This window comes from Schistocerca gregaria, chromosome X, assembly GCF_023897955.1.
Source record: "Schistocerca gregaria isolate iqSchGreg1 chromosome X, iqSchGreg1.2, whole genome shotgun sequence".
Taxonomy (NCBI): Eukaryota; Metazoa; Arthropoda; class Insecta; order Orthoptera; family Acrididae; genus Schistocerca; species Schistocerca gregaria.
The window spans coordinates 753460836-753482538 of NC_064931.1; the positions used below are offsets into that span (position 1 = coordinate 753460836).

At 39.3% G+C, this 21703-nt stretch overlaps 1 protein-coding gene across 1 annotated transcript in view; it reads right to left on the bottom strand.

Annotated features, from left to right (window-relative positions):
• Positions 1-21703, bottom strand: part of LOC126297680 (protein crumbs) — a 355128-nt gene that overhangs the window by 246064 nt on the left and 87361 nt on the right. Inside the window, exons 2-3 of the mRNA XM_049988790.1 lie at positions 9335-9693; positions 1636-1822 (exon numbers count right to left, since the gene is read on the bottom strand). Coding sequence (XP_049844747.1) covers positions 1636-1822; positions 9335-9693 — 546 coding nt within the window. The remainder of the gene's footprint in view (positions 1-1635; positions 1823-9334; positions 9694-21703) is intronic.

The following is a 21703-nucleotide window of genomic DNA, read 5'->3' on the forward strand; positions in this document are numbered from 1 at the left end:
CAGAGCTCTGCAGCAACATGTGCAGGAACTGAGTTGCATACTCAAAAAACTTTTCAGACCTCAATAAATTTGCACTGAAGAGGTTCCCTGTAGAGCAAAAATATAGTTATCTCACTTGTGATGTCTCATACAAAATCAACAGCATTAATTGCTTTTCTTACGTGTTCCTGGAAAATACCTAGTAAACAGGATAGTAAATCAAACAAAAGATTTTTAAAAGTACTTTAAATAATGTAATCTTGAAAAGCAGATTGTTAAACACAGCATTGAGTTCAGCAATTAAATTTATAATCCCTAGAAAATTTGCAGTTTTGATGTGTGATGTCCAAAAAGTACTAGTTCTAAAATCTGATTAAATTAACAGCAGTCCACTACTATATAATGTATATAATGATTTTTGCTCATCTGATTACTGCATCTTTCAGCTGACTATTTATAAACGCTATCAAGTTACTCAAGAACAACTCATTTTGCTAAACAACTGTGCTCTATCGGTATAATAGTGTGTGATTTGACTAGCTCACTTTTCTTAATTTTCTAAAATTATCATCCAAGACTGGCAATACTCGGTATGTGCAATGTTTTTGTGGACCCAGCATATGAGCAACTTTAAAGACATTATAATTTGTTAGTAATATCACAATCACAGTTGTCATCTATTTCACTATAAACATTCATTCTCAATGTCTTTTCAATTTCTTTACTTTATTTACATGTTTAACTGACTTTATTGCTGGAAATGGCCTCCCAAGGTTCTTAATACCTAGTGTATCTTCAAAATAACAGGGAGGAGCAGTTACTTTCCCTAAAATTCCAATATTATTTCACCTCATGTTAGACACTGTGAAAACACGCACAATCCAATATAATTGCTATTATACTATTTTATTGCTATTTATTACTATTTTTACTATTACTATTATTACTATTTATTACTATTACTATTTATTACTATTGCTATTATACTATTTTCATTACTTCAGCAGTCAAGTTGCAAGTAGCAACTGATACGAATACTATACTATATTATTATTATTATTATTATTATTATTATTATTATTATTACTATTATTATTATCATCACCATCTTTCCTTTCTCAGACGTTATGTCTGGTTAAAAACGGAAAGTGACGCGGACCTTGATCAAGCGTGACTTCCTTTTCACTGTACGGTATATGTTACATTGCATTTAGGAACTTTTGGGTAATTGAACATGTATCAATAATTACGGGTTTCTGTAGTTATATATATATATATATATAAGTTTGGATGTAGCTGTATTGCATTGATGTACTGGTGGATATTGCGTGGTATGACTCCTGTAGTTGATAGTACAATTGGTATATTGTCAACTTTATCCTGAGGTCACATGTCCTTGACTTCCTCAGCCAGTTGGATGTATTGGATTATTATTATTATTATTATTATTATTATTATTATTATTATTATTATTATTATTATTATTATTAGGTATTATCTGAAATGTAGACACAAAAGTCTCCAATCATGAAATTTTGACACCAAATCACAGGCACAGGGAAAACATACTGAAAGATTAAAAAATGATCACTCTGTCTACATATACAACAATTCCTTGCGACTTAATATGAAAAGCAGAACATCATCAATACTCACAGCTTTTAGTAGGAAGTGGGCAAGGTTCCCATCTCACATTCTGCTGACTATCAACCGACGTTGTGAGCACAAGTCCGGGACCTTCTAGGATGCAGCCCACAAATTCACGTCCCAGCAGTACCATATTATTTCTAAACATTTCACTGTATTGTATGATTTCTGGATTGAATGTAGAATTGGCCACAGTCTGTAAATGAACAATGAAAGAACAAATGTTCAGTAGGTACATCAATTCTAAAAGAGAAAGATTATGTTATTCATATTACGGTATGTTTACATACAGCACTGTGGCTGCAGGTTTCATAAGTATAGGTGATCAGAAATTAGGATGTATTTTAATACCACACAGTCTGTCATATGACTCCAGTGTCTTAACCAGTAGGACCACTTTCCACAGACTCTGTAAGGGTTCATTTTGCTCCATTTCTCTTATTTGGAGTTTCTTCTCTGGATCACTTCTGTTTCTCTGCTGTTCACACCAAATTTTTACAACACTCCGTTCATCAGTCATGGATCTTAGATTATTTCTAAACAAAATCTTGTTTCCATAAGTTTCTGCTAAATTAATGGTTCAGTGAGTTAACAACATTTAATTTATGCATCACTGTGTTCCCATTTTATTACAGGGGCACTTTTCCTTTTTATCATTCTTCATTTCTGCAACTGAAAGTCAATTATCTTCTCAATTGGCAAGTAGAATCACTTTGATATTTCCATACTGTTTTGTCTGTCACAATGGATTAAACTGAAATACTCCCTTCACCTATTCTATGTATGTGTGTGGAGTGAGGGTGGGGGGTGGGGGAAATGACACAGGATGGGATGGAGTTCTCTCAGGTAGCAGATGTGAAAACCTCAGATATGTGTTATATAATATACAGGGGGACTCACTAACTATTGCCGCCTAGAATAACTCCTAAAGTATGACAGTAGTTGAAAAGTTTGTGGGACAAATGTTGCATGGGACAACGGGGACCATAAGATAACATTGGTTTTTGTTGCTAGGTAGGGTCGTGTCAGTGATATGAAGGTCAACTTGTTTTTTGAAATGGGATACTATAGTTTGGTACTTATTTTCTGATAGCGACTATCACCACGAATCCAATGATGTGTAACAGTAAGGTCTTTGAAGGTCAACGAAGGTCAAAAAGGTGGCATGAATGTTCATTTACAGAAGGTGTCCGAAGTAATGACCATTGGTATCAATGCAGTGCTGTAATCTTCTTATCATGGATTGAATGGTATTCCTCATCACTTTGGCACTTATTGAAGCACATACTCTGACAATTCTTTTTCTTATATCAAGTAAATAGTAAATATTCACCAAATACAGCATATCCGTATAATGTGTCATCGACATGTAAACACCATTCGACAGCTTCACAATACAACACTAATAGGAATGGTAAGACTAGTATCGTTGAATCAAGTGAATGTGAATGATGTATTCCTTCAAAGAACAAGTCGATATGCTTCTCATTTACCAAGAATGCCAACAAAATTCAGTGAGAGTTAGGGACTTATACGCTGAAAGGTATCCTCAACGTACTCACCCTACATGTCATACATTTAAATATGTGTATGATAAATTGACAACAACTGGATCGGAAACGTATCTGGTAAAGGAAAGTCACTAACAAGGAAACGGAAATTGGTACTCTTGCCACTATGGTTCGAGATCCTTGTGTTAGTTTGCATCAAATAGCAAGGGAATCTGGTATGAGCCAGAGTAGTGTTGTTCATGTTCTGCATCACCATAAATATCATCCTTACCATATCAGTCTCCACCAAGAATTAACTGGTACAAATCGTTTGTGTTGCATTGAATTCTGCCGATGGGCTCAACTTCAGATGCAGAGAGATGACACATTTATTAATTTGATGTTATTTACTGACAAGGCTACATTCATGAACCATGGAAATGATAATTTGCATAACACACATTATTGGGAAACTGAAAATCCATGTTGGCTGTGGCAATTTACACACCAAAAACCATTGTCAGTGAATGTATGGTGTGGGACTCTGGAGGACAGAATTATAGGCCCCTATTACATTAAAGGAAATCGTAACAGTAGGAAGTACACTACATTCCTGCACGAAACATTAGGTCTGTTGTTGGAAGAAATACCTTTAGGAACAAGGAACAGAATGTGGTATCAACATGATGGGTGTCCAGCACATTCTTAGCTGATGGCTAGAAATGAGTTGCGGAGACAATTCCCAAACTGTTGGATTGGACACGGAGATGGGCCGTGGCCAGCTTGTTCACCAGTTCTGTAAATGGATGTTCATGCCAACTTTGTGACCATCACTGACCTTCAAAGACCTTACTGTAACACATCATTGGATTTGTCTCGATAGCCGCTATCAGAAAATAAGTACCAAACTACAGCATCCCATTTGAAAAAACAAAGTTGACCTTCATATCTCTGAAGCGAGCCCACCTAGCATCAAAAAACCAACATCATATTACGATCAAAGGGCCTCCCCAATTAGTCTAATGAATGCAGTCGCTCACCCTGTTCCGGAGGAAGCCTCTTGGTCCACAAGATCTGGGCTTTTGCAGAGGGTAGAATTACTAGTAGTTGAGAGCTGCAATGTTAGGCACATATAGGGGCTCCTTACAGATACAACTTCCAAGGAGGGGAGTAAATCCAGTATGCACACTGGAAGGACTCATTCCTGATGTGGAACGTGTGCTTCTGGATGCCAAGAAGATCACAGCATGCAGCCAACTGCAGGTGGTAGCTCATGTCGGTACAAACAATGCGTGATGCTTTGGATCAGGAAAGATTTTCTTTGGTTTCGAGCACCTATCTGAAGTGGTAAAGATGGCCAGTCTTACTTGTGAGATGAAGGCTGAGCTCACCATTTGTAGCACTGTCAACTGGACCAACTGTGGACATCTGGTACAAAATCGAGTGGGGGTCTGAATCAAAGGAATACATGGTTCTTCAACCATGTAGGCAGCAAATTTCTTGACTTGAAGCATAGGGTGGTGGGGTTTTGGGTTATGCTTAATAGGTCACTTCACTACAAGCACGAGGTGGCTACATATGTAGGAGGAACGGAACTGTGTGGAGTGGACTCAGTTGTTGTTTTTTTTTTATTTTTTTTTGGGGCGGGGGTCTCAAGAAAGTGCTTCAGTCTCAAAAGATGCAAGACAAACACATGAACAGGTAGACATAGTTGTCAATTGTCGTAGATGAGTTGGGAAAGAACCAGAGCTCCAAGTGCTAACAAAAAGCACTGGAGATCAAACTGTACCAAAAGCTGGCTAAAGACAAACATAACTTCATTGAAATTTTCACAAAGGATCTAACAGGATTCAGAAAGCCTGTTTGTTGCTGTTAGAAGTAGTTTATCTTGTACTAAAATTCAAAGAGACAGTTCAGAATAACTTAATAATTTGTTCCTTTTACTAACATCCCAACTCAGATAATTCAGCTGCTGAACAGTTCAAAGAAAACATGAGTATCATCTCAAATAGTTATCTCACTCATACAATTACAGTTGGTGGTGACTTCAATCTACCCTCGCTACGCTGGTGTAAATACATGCTCAATGTGGGTGTAAATATAAAACATCGTCATAAATTGTACTAAATGCTTTCTCCAAAAATTATTTTGATCACTTAGTTCAGAAGCCCACTTAAGTCTAAATGGTTGTGAAAACATACTTGACCTCTTAGCAACAAATAATCCTGAGCAAGTACAGAGTATCATGATGAATACAGGGATTAGTGAGCAAAAGATTGTTGCAGCGAGACTGACCAGTTCAACACCAAAATCCACAAAAAATAAACACAAAATATATCTATTCAAAAAAGCAGATAAAAGTCCACTTGATGCCTTCCTAAGAGACAGTCTACACTCCTTCCAACTAACAATGTAAGTGTGGACCAGATGTGGCTTGAATTCAAAGAAATAGTATCTGAGGCAACTGAGAGATTTATACCAAATAAACTAGTAAATGATGATACTGATGGTACACAAAACACGTCTGAACACTGTTGCACAAGCAAAAAACATGCCGAATTTAAAAGAATACCAAATATCCAAGACTGGGAATGCTTTACTGAAGCTCAAAACTTAGCATGGATTTCAATGTGAGATGCTTTTAACAACTTGCACAATGTAATTCTGTCTCAAAACCTGGCAGAATATCCAAAGATATTCTGATTGTATGTAAAATATGCTAGTGGCATGACACAATTAATGCCTTCTCTGGATGACACCAACAGTGATATTAACAATGACAACATCAGTAAAGCAGTTACTAATCAGAGCTTTCCAAAATTTCTTCACCAAAGAATACGAAGTAAATATTTCGTAATTCAAACCAAGAACAACTGCCAACATGAGTAACTTTAAAGTAGGTATCCTCAGTGTAGTGAAGCATCTTAAAACATCTAATAAAGCCAAACAGAAAGTTGCGCAGGTCACATCAGTACTCGAGCAAGGAAACAGGAGTAATCAATCTAATTACAGACCCATATCAAGACCACCAATTTGCATTAGAACTTTGGAATACATACTGTGTATGAATATTATGAATTAGATCAAAGATAATGGCCTACTGACACCCAGTCAGCATGGATTCAGAAAATACATTTCCTGTGAAAAAATACAACTAGCTCTTCTTTGCACGAAGTAATGAGTACTATTCACAGAGGATCTCAAATAGATTCCATATTTCTAGAAGGCTTTTGACATCATTCCTCACAACAGACTTCCACTCAAATTTTGTGCCTCCACTCAAATTGTGTGTCTATGGAGCATTGCTTCAGCTGTGCAACTGGATTCATGATTTCCTGTCAGGAAGGCCAGAGTATGTAGTAACTGACAGAAAATTGTCGAGTAAAGCAGAAGTGGTGTCTGGTGTTCCACAATGAAGTGTTACAGGCCCTCTGCCACTCTTAATCTAAATAAACAATTCTGTGACAATCTGAGCAGCCCTCTTACATTGTTTATTGGCTAGTAAAGTCATCAGAAGACCAAAACCAGCTCCAAAATGACTCAGACATATCTGTATGGAGAAAAGGTGGCAACTCTCTCTGAATAAGGGAAATTGTGAGGTCATCAACATGACTATGAAAAAAATCCATTAAATTTCAGTTATGTGATACATCACACAAATTAAAAGGCTGTTAGTTCACCTAAATGCCTGGGAGTTACAATTACAAACAATTTAAATTGGTACAGTAACATAGACAATGTTGTGGGGAAGGCAAACCAAAGACTGCACTTAGAAAATGCAACAGCTCTACTAAAGAGACTGCCTACATTAAATCTGTTCATCCTCTCTGAGAATACAGCTGTGTGGTATAGGATCCTCACCAGATATGACAATGAAAAAGTCCAAAGAAGGGCTGCTAGTTTTGTGTTATAGCAAAATAGGGGACAGGGTGTCAAAGATATGATAAGCGAGTAGGGGTGGCTATTATTAAAACAAAGGTGTTTTTTGCTGCAGCAAAGTCTTTTCATGAATTTCAATCACTAACTTAGTTCTCTAAATGTGAAAATATTTTAATGTCGCCAACCTATATAGGTAGAAATGATCATTGTAATAAAGAAAGAGAAATCAAAGCTCATACAGAAAAATTTAAGTGTGCATTTTTATCATGTGCTGTTAGAGAGTGGAACAGTAAAGAAACAGTCTGAAGGTGATTCAAAGAAGCTTCTGCCAAGCAGTGTGAATTGCAAAGTAGTGATTTAGATTAGATGAAGATGACAACAGGAGGACAAAACAATATCTTTAACATAATAAATGATAGTTTTGTGATGACAGATAATCTAAAGAAAAAGTGTAATATGAAAGAAAGAAGGAAGATACCATTAACAATGAGATAATCAGAGATAATGCACAAGCTCAGTCTGGGAAAGGAAATCAGCCACACCCTTTCAAAGAATCACCGCCACATTTGTCCTAAGTGATTTAGTAAAATCATTGAAAATTTAAATTTGAATGGGGATCTGAACTGCAGTTCTAGTTCAGAATCCAGGGTCTTACCAATGTGCCACCTCACTTGGTAAAAGTGTGATACAGAAAAAGACAAGTGTCCCAGAACAGCTCTTATAGTACGATTAAACTCTGAAATAAAACCCATTATCATTCAACACTTTCTTTTGTGCTTATCACTTTAAATATAAATTAGTACTGACTGATAAACTAAATATACACCAACAGAAAAAAAATTGCAACACCAAAAACGAATTCTGCAACACAAATGGAAGTTGGTAGGCACGTTTCTATATCTGAACAACAATGTCTATTCAAATTTCACACCAGTTGCATAAGAATGGCCCTGCTAGCACTGGTATGATGATGCAATTCTGGCTTGCTTTAAGTACACACCGTAATGGCTGTGAGCATTAGTTAACTATGAGATTGGATGTGGTGAGTTCATGATAATCAAGAATGCCTACGTGACAAAGACCCCATCATCACCACCACCTTGAATTTGAACAAGGTCGTCTAATAGGACTACAAGGAGCTGGATGTTCCTTCTGCAATACTGCAAAAAGACTTGGCAGGAATGTAGCTACTGTACATGATTGCTGGCAGCGATGGTCACGAGTATGTATGGTCGCAATGAAGACCGGGCTCTGGATAGCCATGTGGCACTACGAAGAGGGAAGACCATAGTGTTCAATGTATGACTCTGGTGCATCATACTGCAGCAGCAGTTCAGACCACAGTGACACAATGAACTGTTCCAAATCAGTTACTTCAAGGACAGCTATGAGCCAGATGCCCAGTAGTGTGTATTCTACTGACCCCAAACCGTAGAAATTTGTGACTTCAGTGGTGTCAAGTGAGAGCTCACTGGAGGACAGAGTGGAGGTCGGTTATGTTTTCTGATGAAAGCTAGTTCCATCTCAGTGGCAATAACAGCCATGTGTTGGTTGGAGGAAGGGCAGTTGAGGGCCTGCATCCACCCTGTCTGTGTGCTAGACACACTGTACTTACACCTTGAGTTATGGTCTGGGATGTGATTTTGTATGACACTAGCTAGAGCACGCTTGTGGTTATTTCACACACCCTGACCGTAAATTTGTCCTTTAGACTGGTGAGTCAACCTATTGTTCTGCCATTCATGAACAGCATTCCAGAGGGGTCTTTTTCAACAGGATAACAGTAGGTCCATCTACCAGTTTTGTAAATTAACAACATGCTCTACAGAGTGGCACAATGTTGCCTTCGCTTGCTCGATCAACAGATCTATCTCCAAATGAGCAAATATGGGACATCATCGGGTGAAAACTCCAGCATCAGCCACAAACAGCATTAATTGTATCTTTATTGACTGACCAAGTGCAATAGGCATGGAACTGCATCCCACAAACTGACATCCGGCACCTGTACAGCATAATGCATGTAATTTGCATGCTTGCACTCAATATTTTGGTGGTTACACCGGTTATTACTGTACCAGCGTTTCACAATTGCATGCCTTATATCAGGTTTACATTCACCTGCGATCTTACAATGTTTATCACTTAAATATGTTACCTAGACAAGTGTGTTCCCAAAATTTCATTACTCTATATTAATTATTTTTTGGTGTAGTGATTTTCTTTTCATTGGTGTATTTTTACAATTGAGAAGCAGTATATTTCGTAATTATTTAAGAAAAACACATTGATGTGTGAATGGGAAAAATCTAATATACAAGATCTCAACAATTACAAACCTTCTGGTGACTGCCTGCTGAAAGTGTCAGATTTCCAAGACGATACATGAGGTTAATATTGTGCCACTCATTATCCAAAAATCTTGCATTCAACAATGTCTTAATAGCACGACCATTAACGACAGCTACAAAAAGTAACCCTTCAGATCGTACAGATAACAACAGAGAATACCCAGGTTTTCCTTGTTGGAAAAATAGTTCTCCACCAACACATGTCCTAAAGCTCAATCCAGTGTGATTCTTTAAGTTGACAGGAGTGGAAAGGCTGACAAATGATGAACCATTGAAGTAGCCTTCTCTATAGACAGCACTCACACACTCTGTGAAGAAGAGGATGAAGAGCAAACACCAATTATGCTCTGAAAAAGAAACAAGCAAATAAAGAAAAGTTAACATCGATGTCAATTACACAAAGTTAAAATAAACATATTTTCTAAAAAATAAAGTGATTTCACCTTTAAAGCAGAAACCATACAATGTTAGTAGCCATTTTCTGTTATTGTATACAAATTTTATTAACTATGCACAACTATTTATAAACATTCACAAATTAAAATGTTGCAACATACATTATCATGGTGATAGCAATCTTCTCTTTGTTAAATAAAAAATAAGATACAGGAATTAAAAGAGTGTTGATGATGGTGATTTGTATCAAACAATTTATATGTTACTATGTTAATTAGTTCACTATTTAAATGTTACATGGGTTGTTTGCATGATTGTAAACTAAATAATGTGGAGCATGCAAGTTTAAAGGGCAATGTATGAATGATTTGTTTATGGGTATCACAACGTGCTGACCATTTACAGGTTACCAAATAGCAGAGTAGTCAAAATCTAGTAAGACTGAACATGTTAGCCTTTAATATTCATGTAACTAATGATGGACTTAAATTTAGTCTCTTTTTCCTTTTCTAGTTATACATGCTACTACATTTCCTTCAAAGTTATCCACGAGAAATAATTTGAGGTTATATTTAAAATTGGTTTTGTTAGCTGTCAGATTTTTTTTTTTTTTTTTGGGGGGGGGGGCATATTTGTTGTTACATTGTGAATGAGTGATAAGGGATCTAATTTTCTTCTAGTTTTATAGTTCTCGATATCACAACACTTCTTAAATTATGATTGATAACATTATGCATAGGCTATTTCGCTACTCCCATATAATGCAGACATTGAGTTGCAGACAGGCACAACAAAAAAAAAAAAACACACACACACACACACACACACACACACACACACACACACACACACACACACACACACACACACACACCATCCAATTTTTTCTAGTTGGAAAGAAAACCACAATATGTCTCCTAAAGCAATATTTATATTGTGATTTGCTGAACATAGGCTGAAACAGCAGTCTCTCTCTCATGCAGGACCTTAATTTACTTTGAGCTATTTTCAATGATGAAATAGTAGTGGTTAGTGTTGCACATACTAATCTCCACTGCTCTGCAAATTTCTTGAAGAACAAGATGAGGAATAACTTTGCTAAGAAATCGCCTAATGCCACAGAAAAGACTAGTTTGAGTTCTATTTATACCAATGAGATGTTTTCTAAAAGTTGTCATGTACTTTACCAAAAAAGAAGACAATGAAACACTCTTGTTCACTGGTGCCATGAGTAATAGACCGTTAGAAGGTTGCTATGAACATTAGGCTACACCAACTACACAAATGATTCTATGACAAACCACCTGAATATGAGATTTAGAGAGCTTATGAACTAGTTAGAAACAAATGTTGACACTGTGAAAAGGAAAGCAATCTTTGAAGTAGCACATGCTTCTAATGATGAAAAATAAAAACATTCAAATCGAAACCTAACAAAGAACTATATGTTATGCAGTGGAAGAGATTTTATCATCTTTGTAGTCAAGCAATAAAAATTATGGTGTTCTGTCAACTAAAGTAGAGTCAAATTTTAAACATTTTCGAGGAGATCTATAACAATAGGCTTTATAAACACTTGGAACATAAAAACATGCTCTGTTACAAACAGCTTGAATTCAAAAAGCTCTGTCAACTGAACAAACTAGATTTACCTTGACAGATCTACACATACTACTAAAATGAATTCCTCCATCATGCTTTTCCGCCTGTACATGAAAGTTAATCTCCTGAACTATTGTAGGGTTTTTGAAGTGGTTTTTACTAATAGGTAGACTGGTTTATGGGGAAGGTTTGTGTATATAATTTATAATTCTACTGATGATGAGTGTGTAATAAATGTGTTGTTATTTGCTCCATATTTAATTAGGGCTTGCAGTGACATCTCATGGCAATGAGGGGATCTACAAGCTGGCCCGCTGGAGAGGAGGTAAAAAATGTAAATGTCATGTGACTAGGGCCTCCTGTCGGGTAGACCGTTCGCCAGGTGCAAGTCTTTCGATATCATCAGTTTTTTTTATAGTTTCTAATATACAATTTTAATAGTATCAACTGTTAAATATTGCACAGTCTTAGTTCAAGGACGTTATTAAAGAGTAGTTCAAAGTGGTTTAGTAAACAAATTAAGGCTAATCTCAGAAATACTGCATGGATTTTACTCCAGTTTCACTAACAGAATGACTGATTCACAAGGAAGTTTTGTGTATGCAATTTAGTACTGCTTCGTTAGAGAAGTCATCCGGCCGTAGTTGGGACAGGTCACTAGTAATATAAAAAGAGTGTGTACTGCAAAGTAAGGCTTCTGAATTTTTGTGAAAACTTTTACAGCTTTTTACATAAGACCAAACTTTGTTAACATTCTACATCTTTATTCTTCATGTCTACATATCTGCAGCATTCTGCCGTTAAAGGGCTCAAAACTGTAGCGTGTAACCCGGCAGTATGTAACTCAACTATTTCGATCCTTAGTAATAGCGTGCTCTAATCGAGTTTCGAATTCGAAGGGTTCATTCACACATGGAGCAACCTCTCCTTCAGCATGACAATGCCATACCACACACGAACGCTGCGACATCTGCAACAATCCGATGCCTTGGGTTCACTGTCATCGATCGTCCTCCACACAGTCCAGATGGAAAGCGTCGATTTCTTTCCTGTTGCAAATCAAACTATTTTCAAAGCGGTATTTTGACGTGCCTATCCGATGCAGCAGTCGCATATTACTTTAGGGTAGTTTTATTTATATGTATTAAAGCTCCAGTAAAACACGAACAATATCCAGCAATCCAGCAGTGATTCGCATATCGCCCCGCCTCGCGGTGTCTCCGCCGTTGCGTTGCTGCTCGAGCAACGTCCCTGTTAATACATATTGATAAACAAATATCGCACTAGACTAATTGGGGACTGCTCTATCTAATGGTCACGTAAAATTACGCTATATATATAAAAAAAGGTTCATATGGCTCTGAGCACTATGGGACTTAACTGCTGAGGTCATCAGTCCCCTTGAACTTAGAACTACCTAAACCTAGCTAACCTAAGGACATCAAACACACCCATGCCCGAGGCAGGATTCGAACCTACGACCGCAGCGGTCGCGCGGTTCCAGACTGTAGCGCCTAGAACCACTCGGCCACCTCGGCCGGCTTACGCTATAATAATCATTTTGTTTGTACGCGGAATCAAACCCTCGAGACTGGGTGTAGCGTTAATACCGTAGAATTTCTATTATTGTAATGCGTAAACGCGGTGGGTAGAATTACTACCTTACGTCCGTATATTAAAGAAGTTTTTAATGGTCAGCATATAGCGATACTGACAAATGAATTTATTTGAATGTAAAATGACTCGTTCGGCTGACTCCAGCATCAGATTGCAAAAACGAATTCGAAAATTGCTGCCGAAACGTCAGAGAAAACGCACCAGACAACTCTTAGGGGGATAAAGTCCTTTGCCGTTACCAATATTTCTTTGTTTTTCCAAAAAAGATTGAAAAGCACGAATTTAGCACTACGACCAAGACCAACTTTCACAAAAACTTGAAGGAGGTCCGTGGAATCCACGAATAAAACTAATGTAATGTAATATGTTTTGCAAATCCTGTTTAGCGCAGTGTGCCCTGTTCGAGTTATAAGTCACAAAAAATTACAATATTTTTAAACTGTTTGTATCTAAGGAATATTTTACAATTAAATCCGTGTAGTTTCGTAAAAGCTGACATTTTATCGACGGAGAAATTCGCTATCACTTTTTTTGAATAGTTTCCCAGTTAACAAATCACCTTCAATCCTACTGATTTAAATTAGACCCGTAATACAGTACTAACAGAATCATTAATCACACTCTTTCAAAATATTTGTTCTGACATGAAGCTAAGGCAGGATAAAGAACACACACAATAATGGTAATACTGCAAGAGCTATCAACTGGAGTTGATGAGTCACAGGGTTAAAATTGCTTAACTAAATCCATAAAAGTGCTGACGTAATTAATTCGGAGTTCGTGGGGCTGTTGCATCCGTAACTACTGAAAATACGGCACCAAAAGTGTTTTGATTATAACTGTCAGTATCACTTCAGATACTTAAGTTTCCTCCAAAACATAGTATTCCTATGAGCAGAGAAAAGAAAAGAGAACCTCTCAATATCACACTCACATGTCTGAAATTTAGTACGTTTAGTTTTGCTTTTGTTACAGTAAAACAGGCCAAACATTCATATAACACTCTAGTCGTCCACTACAAAAATAGTATATCAAAGAATGAAACATAGTTTCTTTTCGTTGTGCAAAGAAGACGACTTTGCATTTACACACCTGGTAATACAGAATCGGTTTATTCATAACTTCGCACGTGCAGCACTATGTATCTACAGTCGGACGACTTGTCTGACGTAGTAGCACCACACTATACACAGAAGCCTTCCCCGTGGCCGGCCAGAGAGGCCGAGCGGTTCTAGGCGTTACAATCTGGTACCGCGAGACCGCTACGGTCGCAGGTTCGAATCCTGCCTCGGGCATGGATGTGTGTGATGTCCTTAGGTTATTAGGTTTAAGTAGTTCAAAGTTCTAGGGGACTGATGACCTCAGCAGTTAAGTCACCACGGCAGCTCAGCGTGGTCGGTCAGAGAGCTGGGTGGCCTCAGTAATAAAAAAAAAAAACTGAGTGGAAGGATCAACAAACGAACTTAAACGAATGTCATGTGACGTCCGCAACGACCAAACCCAACGATCAACAACGAACAAAATTGAAAAAAAAAAAGAAAAAGAAAAAAGTTCCATAGTGCTCAGAGCCATTAGAATCATTTTGAACTTCCCCGTGAATCACAAACTACTCTGAAAAAAAAAGAAAAAAACGATCAAAACACCAAGGAGGAATTGTGCGACATACCCGAAAGTTGGTAAGCGTGTTTTTACATTTGAGAGAGGTTTATTCAAATTTAGCGCCAGTCGCATAAGAGTAGCGCTAGTGGTGTCAATATGAGGATTCAATTTGTGTTTGCTTCGAATACACCCTGTACCGGCCCTGAGGTTAATTACTTGAGACTGGATATGGTGGTTTGATGATACTCAGGAATGCCTTTAAGGTGACAAAGATGCCATTATCAACACCTCACTGAGTTTGAACGAGGTCATGTAATACGGGTACGAGACGCTGGATGTTCCATCTGCGACAATGCAAACAGACTTGCCAGGATAGTATCCACTGTACATGACTGCTGGCAGTGGTGGTCACGAGAATGTACGATCGCAAAAAGACTGGACTTCGAATGGCCACGTGGCACTACCGAAAAGGAAGGTCATCGTGTTCGGCATATGGCTCTGAGCATCGTACTGCATCTGCACCAGCAAAATTTAGAAGATTCTTCCAGCAGGATAATAGACATACAAATTAATGGACACAATTACCAAGACAGTACCTCACGTCCTTTCTCTCCAGTATTACTTCCCGCCAATCCACAAGTGGGGAAGTGCAGGAAAAGTGGTTGCAGGGGAGAGAAAATGGGGGAGGGGGAGGGACGTGTGAGATGGGGAGGAGTGGGGGTGGTGACAACAATGTGCACTGTGAGGTTCCCACATCTAACCCCCAGCGAGAGGAGGTAAGGGGACCCCCAGGGAGAGCCGTCACCTTCAATAAATTAAAACTGCACCAACATCTCCTTATCCCCCTACCGACGACCCTTCGGCGACTTGCATGTCCGTAACTGGGGAAACGAGACGTACGGTATAAATTGGAATCCGAACCACGTGGTCCTTCTGCTGCATCTCGACATACGTGAGAGGTGAATATTAGGTTAAAAGGCAGACTAAAAAATCCGAGGTCCGACTGGGATTCGATTCCGCGACCTTTCGGTTTCAGTCACACACTTCACCGCTAACTGGGCACGTCCGACATAGCTTCGCTGTTCTTTGGATTTGCGGCAGCTATTACTTCACTGCCTTTCTCGCCAGATACAAACTCGTGTCCAACTGATCAGCTCTTAGTTTCCATCATTGTCACGAAATATCACTCCAAATACCAATGAAATATGGAACAGATATTAAACACACATCATTACTTCGCGGTAGTAAGCAACGTGTTCGGAAACTCCCGTCACAAAACTTCTAGGAGTTGTAATATTTTGTATGGCCTTCCAGGTCTCCGGACCTCACACTTTGTGACTATCTGTGGGGTTACGTAAAAAGATCGTGTTTTATCGCCCCTATGTCTGACAATCTTGAAAACTGCGACGTCGCATTGTTGAAAGCGCGAATTCTATAACGAGAGACCAGCTGCTTCGTGTCTGGCAGAAAATGAGCCAACGTTTTCATATTTGTCGTGTAGCACATGGTGCTCACATTGAATGCATGCAAATTTGAACCTTTCTCTTCCCAGGAATGTTGGAATTGCGTTCCTAACTTTTGCTGTTTGCAAGCAATAAACGTCTGAAATCTGTCCTTTCTTTTTGAATAGCCCTGGCATGAGGTGTTAAATGTTGAGAACTCTCTGCAACGCTTATTTGCTGCTAAGCATCATTCCTTCACAAAAAACGAAATACATAGAAAAGTGAAATTCTGGGATGGTCGGGAGATCATGACTACGTCCCGTCGACATCGAGGTCATGAAAAACTAAGCACAGGTTCAGGTTGGAAAAGGGTGCGAAGGATATCGGTAGGATCATTTTTCAAAGCAACCACTCCCGCATTCATCTTAATCGATTTAGGCAAACCATGGAAAACGTAAATCAGGGTGAACTGACGGACATTTGAACCCTGCTACTTCTGTATACGAGTTCTGTGCTGTGCCCCGCTGCTGCAACTCGCACTGTGTGAATTTACTCCTAGAGGCATCGGAAATTGCATTAGCTTTTTCAGTCTCTTCCCTAAGCCGTATTTTCTTATTTGACTGTGACATTTATGTAAAATGTCAACATAAAAAACCCTACCACTGATCTTTCACATGGAAACGATTTTAAAATTGGGACGTTATAGGAAAAACTAGCAAAAAGACAAAAAATGATCCATTACTTCCTGCTATAAGGAAAACTATTAACATTTCGTATCTGTGCAAAGCAACTAGTACATGTGCAGATGTTAAATGCAACGCCAGGAGAAAGTTTAGTGGGTCGTGCTGGAGGTAATCTGAAGGCTCTAGCGAATGAAACCACAAAACGGCGAAGCCATCAAAATGCTCGCGACGTCGTGCGCCGCACAGCACTTTGCAAAGTTTGGACGAATCACTTTAGGCTCAGCTGTCCTAATTTTTTTCTTTCATTTATTTATTACTTATTCCACCATATAGCTGTCTTTGCTACACAGCACAAAATCGGTATACAATATGATATAGGATGTACATACAACACACATGAGACACACAGAACTACTATAAAATTCGCTTTGCAGTTTAAAATTTAACTTAAGTTTGCAATAAACTGAGCAACATTTTGAACGTATAAATACATATACAAGTTGACATGTTGTGATAAATTTTTATAATGTCTTAAATGTATGTGTGTGTGTGTGTGTGTGTGTGTGTGTGTGTGTAAAGGTTTAATAATGGTAATAATGGTGCACTAGCTTTATATTGCGACCGTGAGCATTAATTGCCCAGCAAGGAAGGCGTGATCCTGATGCACTGCACAACACATTTGGTGTCCCAGCACTTATGCCCAGCAGCGTTCAAATAACATACTGGACATGCAAGGACTCCAAACATCTCCAGCTCTTATTTCCTATGAACTAGATATTTAGAACACCCGACGAATATACGATATATGTCTCAAACAAATTCGACGTCGAGTCGCACTGGGTGTTCTTCACAACACCGACTCTGAACAGATGTGCTGGGTAAACTTCTGTGATTGAATCTCATTCTCATTAGGGTAGTGACACGTGGTCTTATTTTATGGTCGGTATACCATATAGCCTTCTCTCAGGCTGGATAATGTTCAATAGCTTTGTTTTTCACCTAAGGTACAACACTGGACTGTGAAATGATTGTTGTATTTCGTGTAAACAGTTTTTTTAGCACCCCCCCCCCCCTTAGGAACAACTGTGCCCTGTGTGAAGTAGTCCAGAACAATGGAACGAAAGAGGCATATTTTTGAGTCCCCATTGAGTCTTTTAGGGAATTCTTAGTTCAGTGCAACTTTAAGAATATTTATTGAGAAAATGTGAAGGAAAGGATTTCGAAAAACAGGCATTTACGTAAGTTTTTCAAAAGACTTGTTATGTCATAATTGTGTGTCACACAAAAGGTAATTATAAGTCTTATAAAGGTTAATTTTGCACTTTAAACTATTAAATGTTCAAATGTGTGTGAATTCCTATGGGACTAAACTGCTGAGGTCACCGGTCCCTAGACTAACACACTAATTAAACTAACTTACGCTAACTCCTTGCCCGAGGGAAGACTCGAACCTCCCGCGGGAGTTTATACTATTAGGTTGATGCGTAAGTTTGTAGTGTTTTTGTTTTGCATGTTGGTATTCCGGTTGCTATGGTTTTATGTATTGGTTGTAATTTTTTATTTGTAGTTCACTGTTGTTAATTGAGTTAACACATTGTCGCATTGTCATTTGGAGAGAATGAGTGGAGCTGTGGGCGCTAGAAAATGGAGTGCCAAGTGAGGAAATCTGGACATTTCCGATATATTCTTCTGTTTCGAGTTCAATAGAGGAGTGACAGCAGCGGAGCCTGCCAGAAACATTTGCGCCGTGTGTGGGGATAACGCTATTGAACAGAGCACGGCAATGAAATGGTTTTCTCGGTTTGAGGAGGATTGTTTGGATATTAGTAACTCTCCATGTTCAGGAAGACCTTCGGGTTTGATGAAGATCGTTTAAACGCATTAACCCACAATGATCCACGTCGAAATACTCGAGAACTTTCAAATGTGATGAACCATGATCATTCCCAACACCGCGTGACATTTGCAAGCAACAGGGACGGTTCAAAAATCGGCATGCTCTAAGCCAAAATCACAAAAGCCGGCGGGTGGCCATATGTGCATCTCTGCTTGCTCGTCATCAGTTAGCTCGTGAACAACGACGATCACTCCTTTTCTGTATCGTTACTGGTGACGAGAAATTTTCACCTTTCTGGATGAAAATGCGCTCCGAACACGCCTCGACAAGTTCTTCGCTTCAAAACCACGCGATTTCCACAATCGTGGAATCGAAAAGTTCCCCCAGCGTTCGCAGATTGTTGTAACTAGTGGAGGAGAATATACTATTGATGACTAAACTTATGGAAAAACGTTAAGAATTTATGCGCCGCCATATTATTTCGGAGAACTCTAGTAGTTAAGGGTCGTCTGCCAAATGGTCAACCTGCACATTCAAAAAATATTCTTGTCTGGTCAGGAACGAACAAAAATATCGAAGATATTTCTCTGCTTTTAGTTTTCATTGCCTCACGCATAAAGTCGGGTGGAAGGCATAACGCTGTTAAGTCCTTTCCCAGATTCTTTTAGTACACTATTTACTGCATATTCTGGCTCCGGTTTGGAACGTTTCACAACTTCCAAGAGCTCGTTGCGCCGTGACTGTAATCTGCTTTACGAGAAGATGTGTTAGGCGCTTAAATTTTCGTGGACACAATTGGAGGGTGCATTGTCTAAAACCACAATATTTTCACCTGGAATTTTGGTATCCGGTGCTCTTGCAATCATTTTATATAATTTCCACTTCATTTCATTGTGATAATCTTGCGATACTGATCTCGAATCACAGATGAGCTCTGCACCCTCAATGAAGCCCATTTCTCCTCCCGCATGAACCACTACTGCTCTTTGTCCAGAACTTTCATTTTTCCGCACACCTGGAACGTCACTATGCTACCAACATTTACTGGAAGTATATTGTATATGCGCCCATGAGTCGCCAGTACACGCCCGGTTTCTTCGCATCTTTCTAGTTTGCCCTCAAAGTGCTAATAAACGGTGTACGTTCGATGAAACCTCAGCCAAGCACTTAAATGTGAATTGCAGAGTAGTCATGTAGATGTACGCCATGCTACAATGTCCTTCCTCTCAACCAGAAATGTTCGTCTATTTTTACATTTTTGAAACTAAACCCCGTACCCTTCAAAATTTTCCAGAAAGTTCAAATGCTCAAATGTGTGTGAATTCCTAAGGGACCTAACTGTGAGATCGTCGGGCCCTAGACTTATACACTGTTTAAATGAACTTGAACTAACTTAATGCTACGAACAACACACACACCCATGCCCGAGGGAGGACTCGAACCTCCGGTGGGAGGGGGCGCGCAATCCGTGGCATGGCGCCTCTAACATAGCGGCCACTCCGCGCGACTTCAAATGGTTCAAATGGCTCTGAGCACTATGGGACTTAACAGCTGTGGTCATCAGTCCCCTAGAACTTAGAACTACTTAAACCTAACTAACCTAAGGACATCACACACATCCATACCCGAGGCAGGATTCGAACCTGCGACCGTAGCAGTCGCACGGTTCCGGACTGCGCGCCTAGAACCGCGAGCCCACCGCGGCCGGCCGCGCGAATTCCAGAAAGTAGTTCGTTTCCCCGTGAAATTAATGTCTGAATCCTCCTTCACCCAACTGTGAAACTTCTGATGAGTGGGTATTTCTCTATTAAAGTCGTAATATTGCAACAAATTTCTTTTCAGTAAACACTTATCAAAGTCGTCGAGACACTTCGTTCTCTTCCCCAGTGCCTTTTTCCTCGGTGCCACAATTTTCTAACCACTCCGTCTGGCTTTCGTAACATCGTTCACAAGGTATTAGCAAATCTTTCCGTTTTCCTTAACCACAGAAATGAACTGCTATTAGTCAAGAATTTTTTGTCTGAGCGTTCTCTTCTGTAACGTATACATGCGCGAGGACAGTCCATTTCGTCGGCCAGTGTGGCCGAACGGTTCTAGGCGCTTGAGTCCGTAACCGCGTGACCACTACGGTCGCAGGTTCGAATCCTGCCTCGGGTATGAATGTGTGTGATGTCCTTAGTTTAGTTAGGTTTAAGTGGTTCTAAGTTCTAGCGGACTGATGACCTCAGCAGTTAAGTCTCATAGTGCTCAGTGCCATTTGACAGGCCATTTCCATGTCGGATGCCTTTGGCCCCGTCATTATGTAAACAAAGCTTAGCTCCGCGTTCTGCCGTCGGCAATTGTGAATTGAACAGGTAATGCTTTATTTAGCAATACTGGACAGTTTCGAGCTTTAGCTCATTTTCAAGTGCACAAATGAATATGGGCACATCCTTCTACTAAGCATATACAGGGGATGGAAAAAAATGTGGAAACATTGCGAGAAATGCATGCTTGAACATAAATGCAGATGCTAGCCAAGCCTGTAGGTTGCGATGACAACAAACGGCGACTGTGCAATGTCCTCAATACGTTGCAAGTGTCAATCGTGGTCAGAACAGTGTTCTGTGTAGTTGCGAGCGCGTTGTGTCGGAGGTAAGTGAATTCGAACATGAGCAAATTGTTGGCGTTCCTATGGTGGGTACTTCCATAACCAACGAAGCAGAAGTGTTAGCTGTTTCAAAAAGCACCGTATCGAAGATTTATACCGCATACATGGAAAGCAGAAAATCGTCGTTTACTAAGTCATCACAAGACGAAAGTGCATCTTCAGTGACGCTCATTGAAGACGATTGTGAAGAAAAAGTTGACGACAGCTGCAAAAGTCACTGCAGAACTGAATGTCCCACTTGTAAACTCTGTAAGCACCAAAATACAAAGGCAGCTCCATAAGCTGGGAACTGCAGGAAGAGCTGGAATTTGAGAACCACACACCAGTGATGCAAATGCTCGTAACGGGTAAACGTCGTGCCGTAGCCGTACAACCTGGACTTTGGAGGAATGGAAGAAAGTAAATTGTTTACCAAGGAAAATCGCCAAACAGCCGTATATTTTGGGAAGTTATTTTATTCAGACAACCACGTTCGGCATCTCAATAATGCCATCACCAGGCCCCTATGCACTCTGTGTGTGGACAATCAGA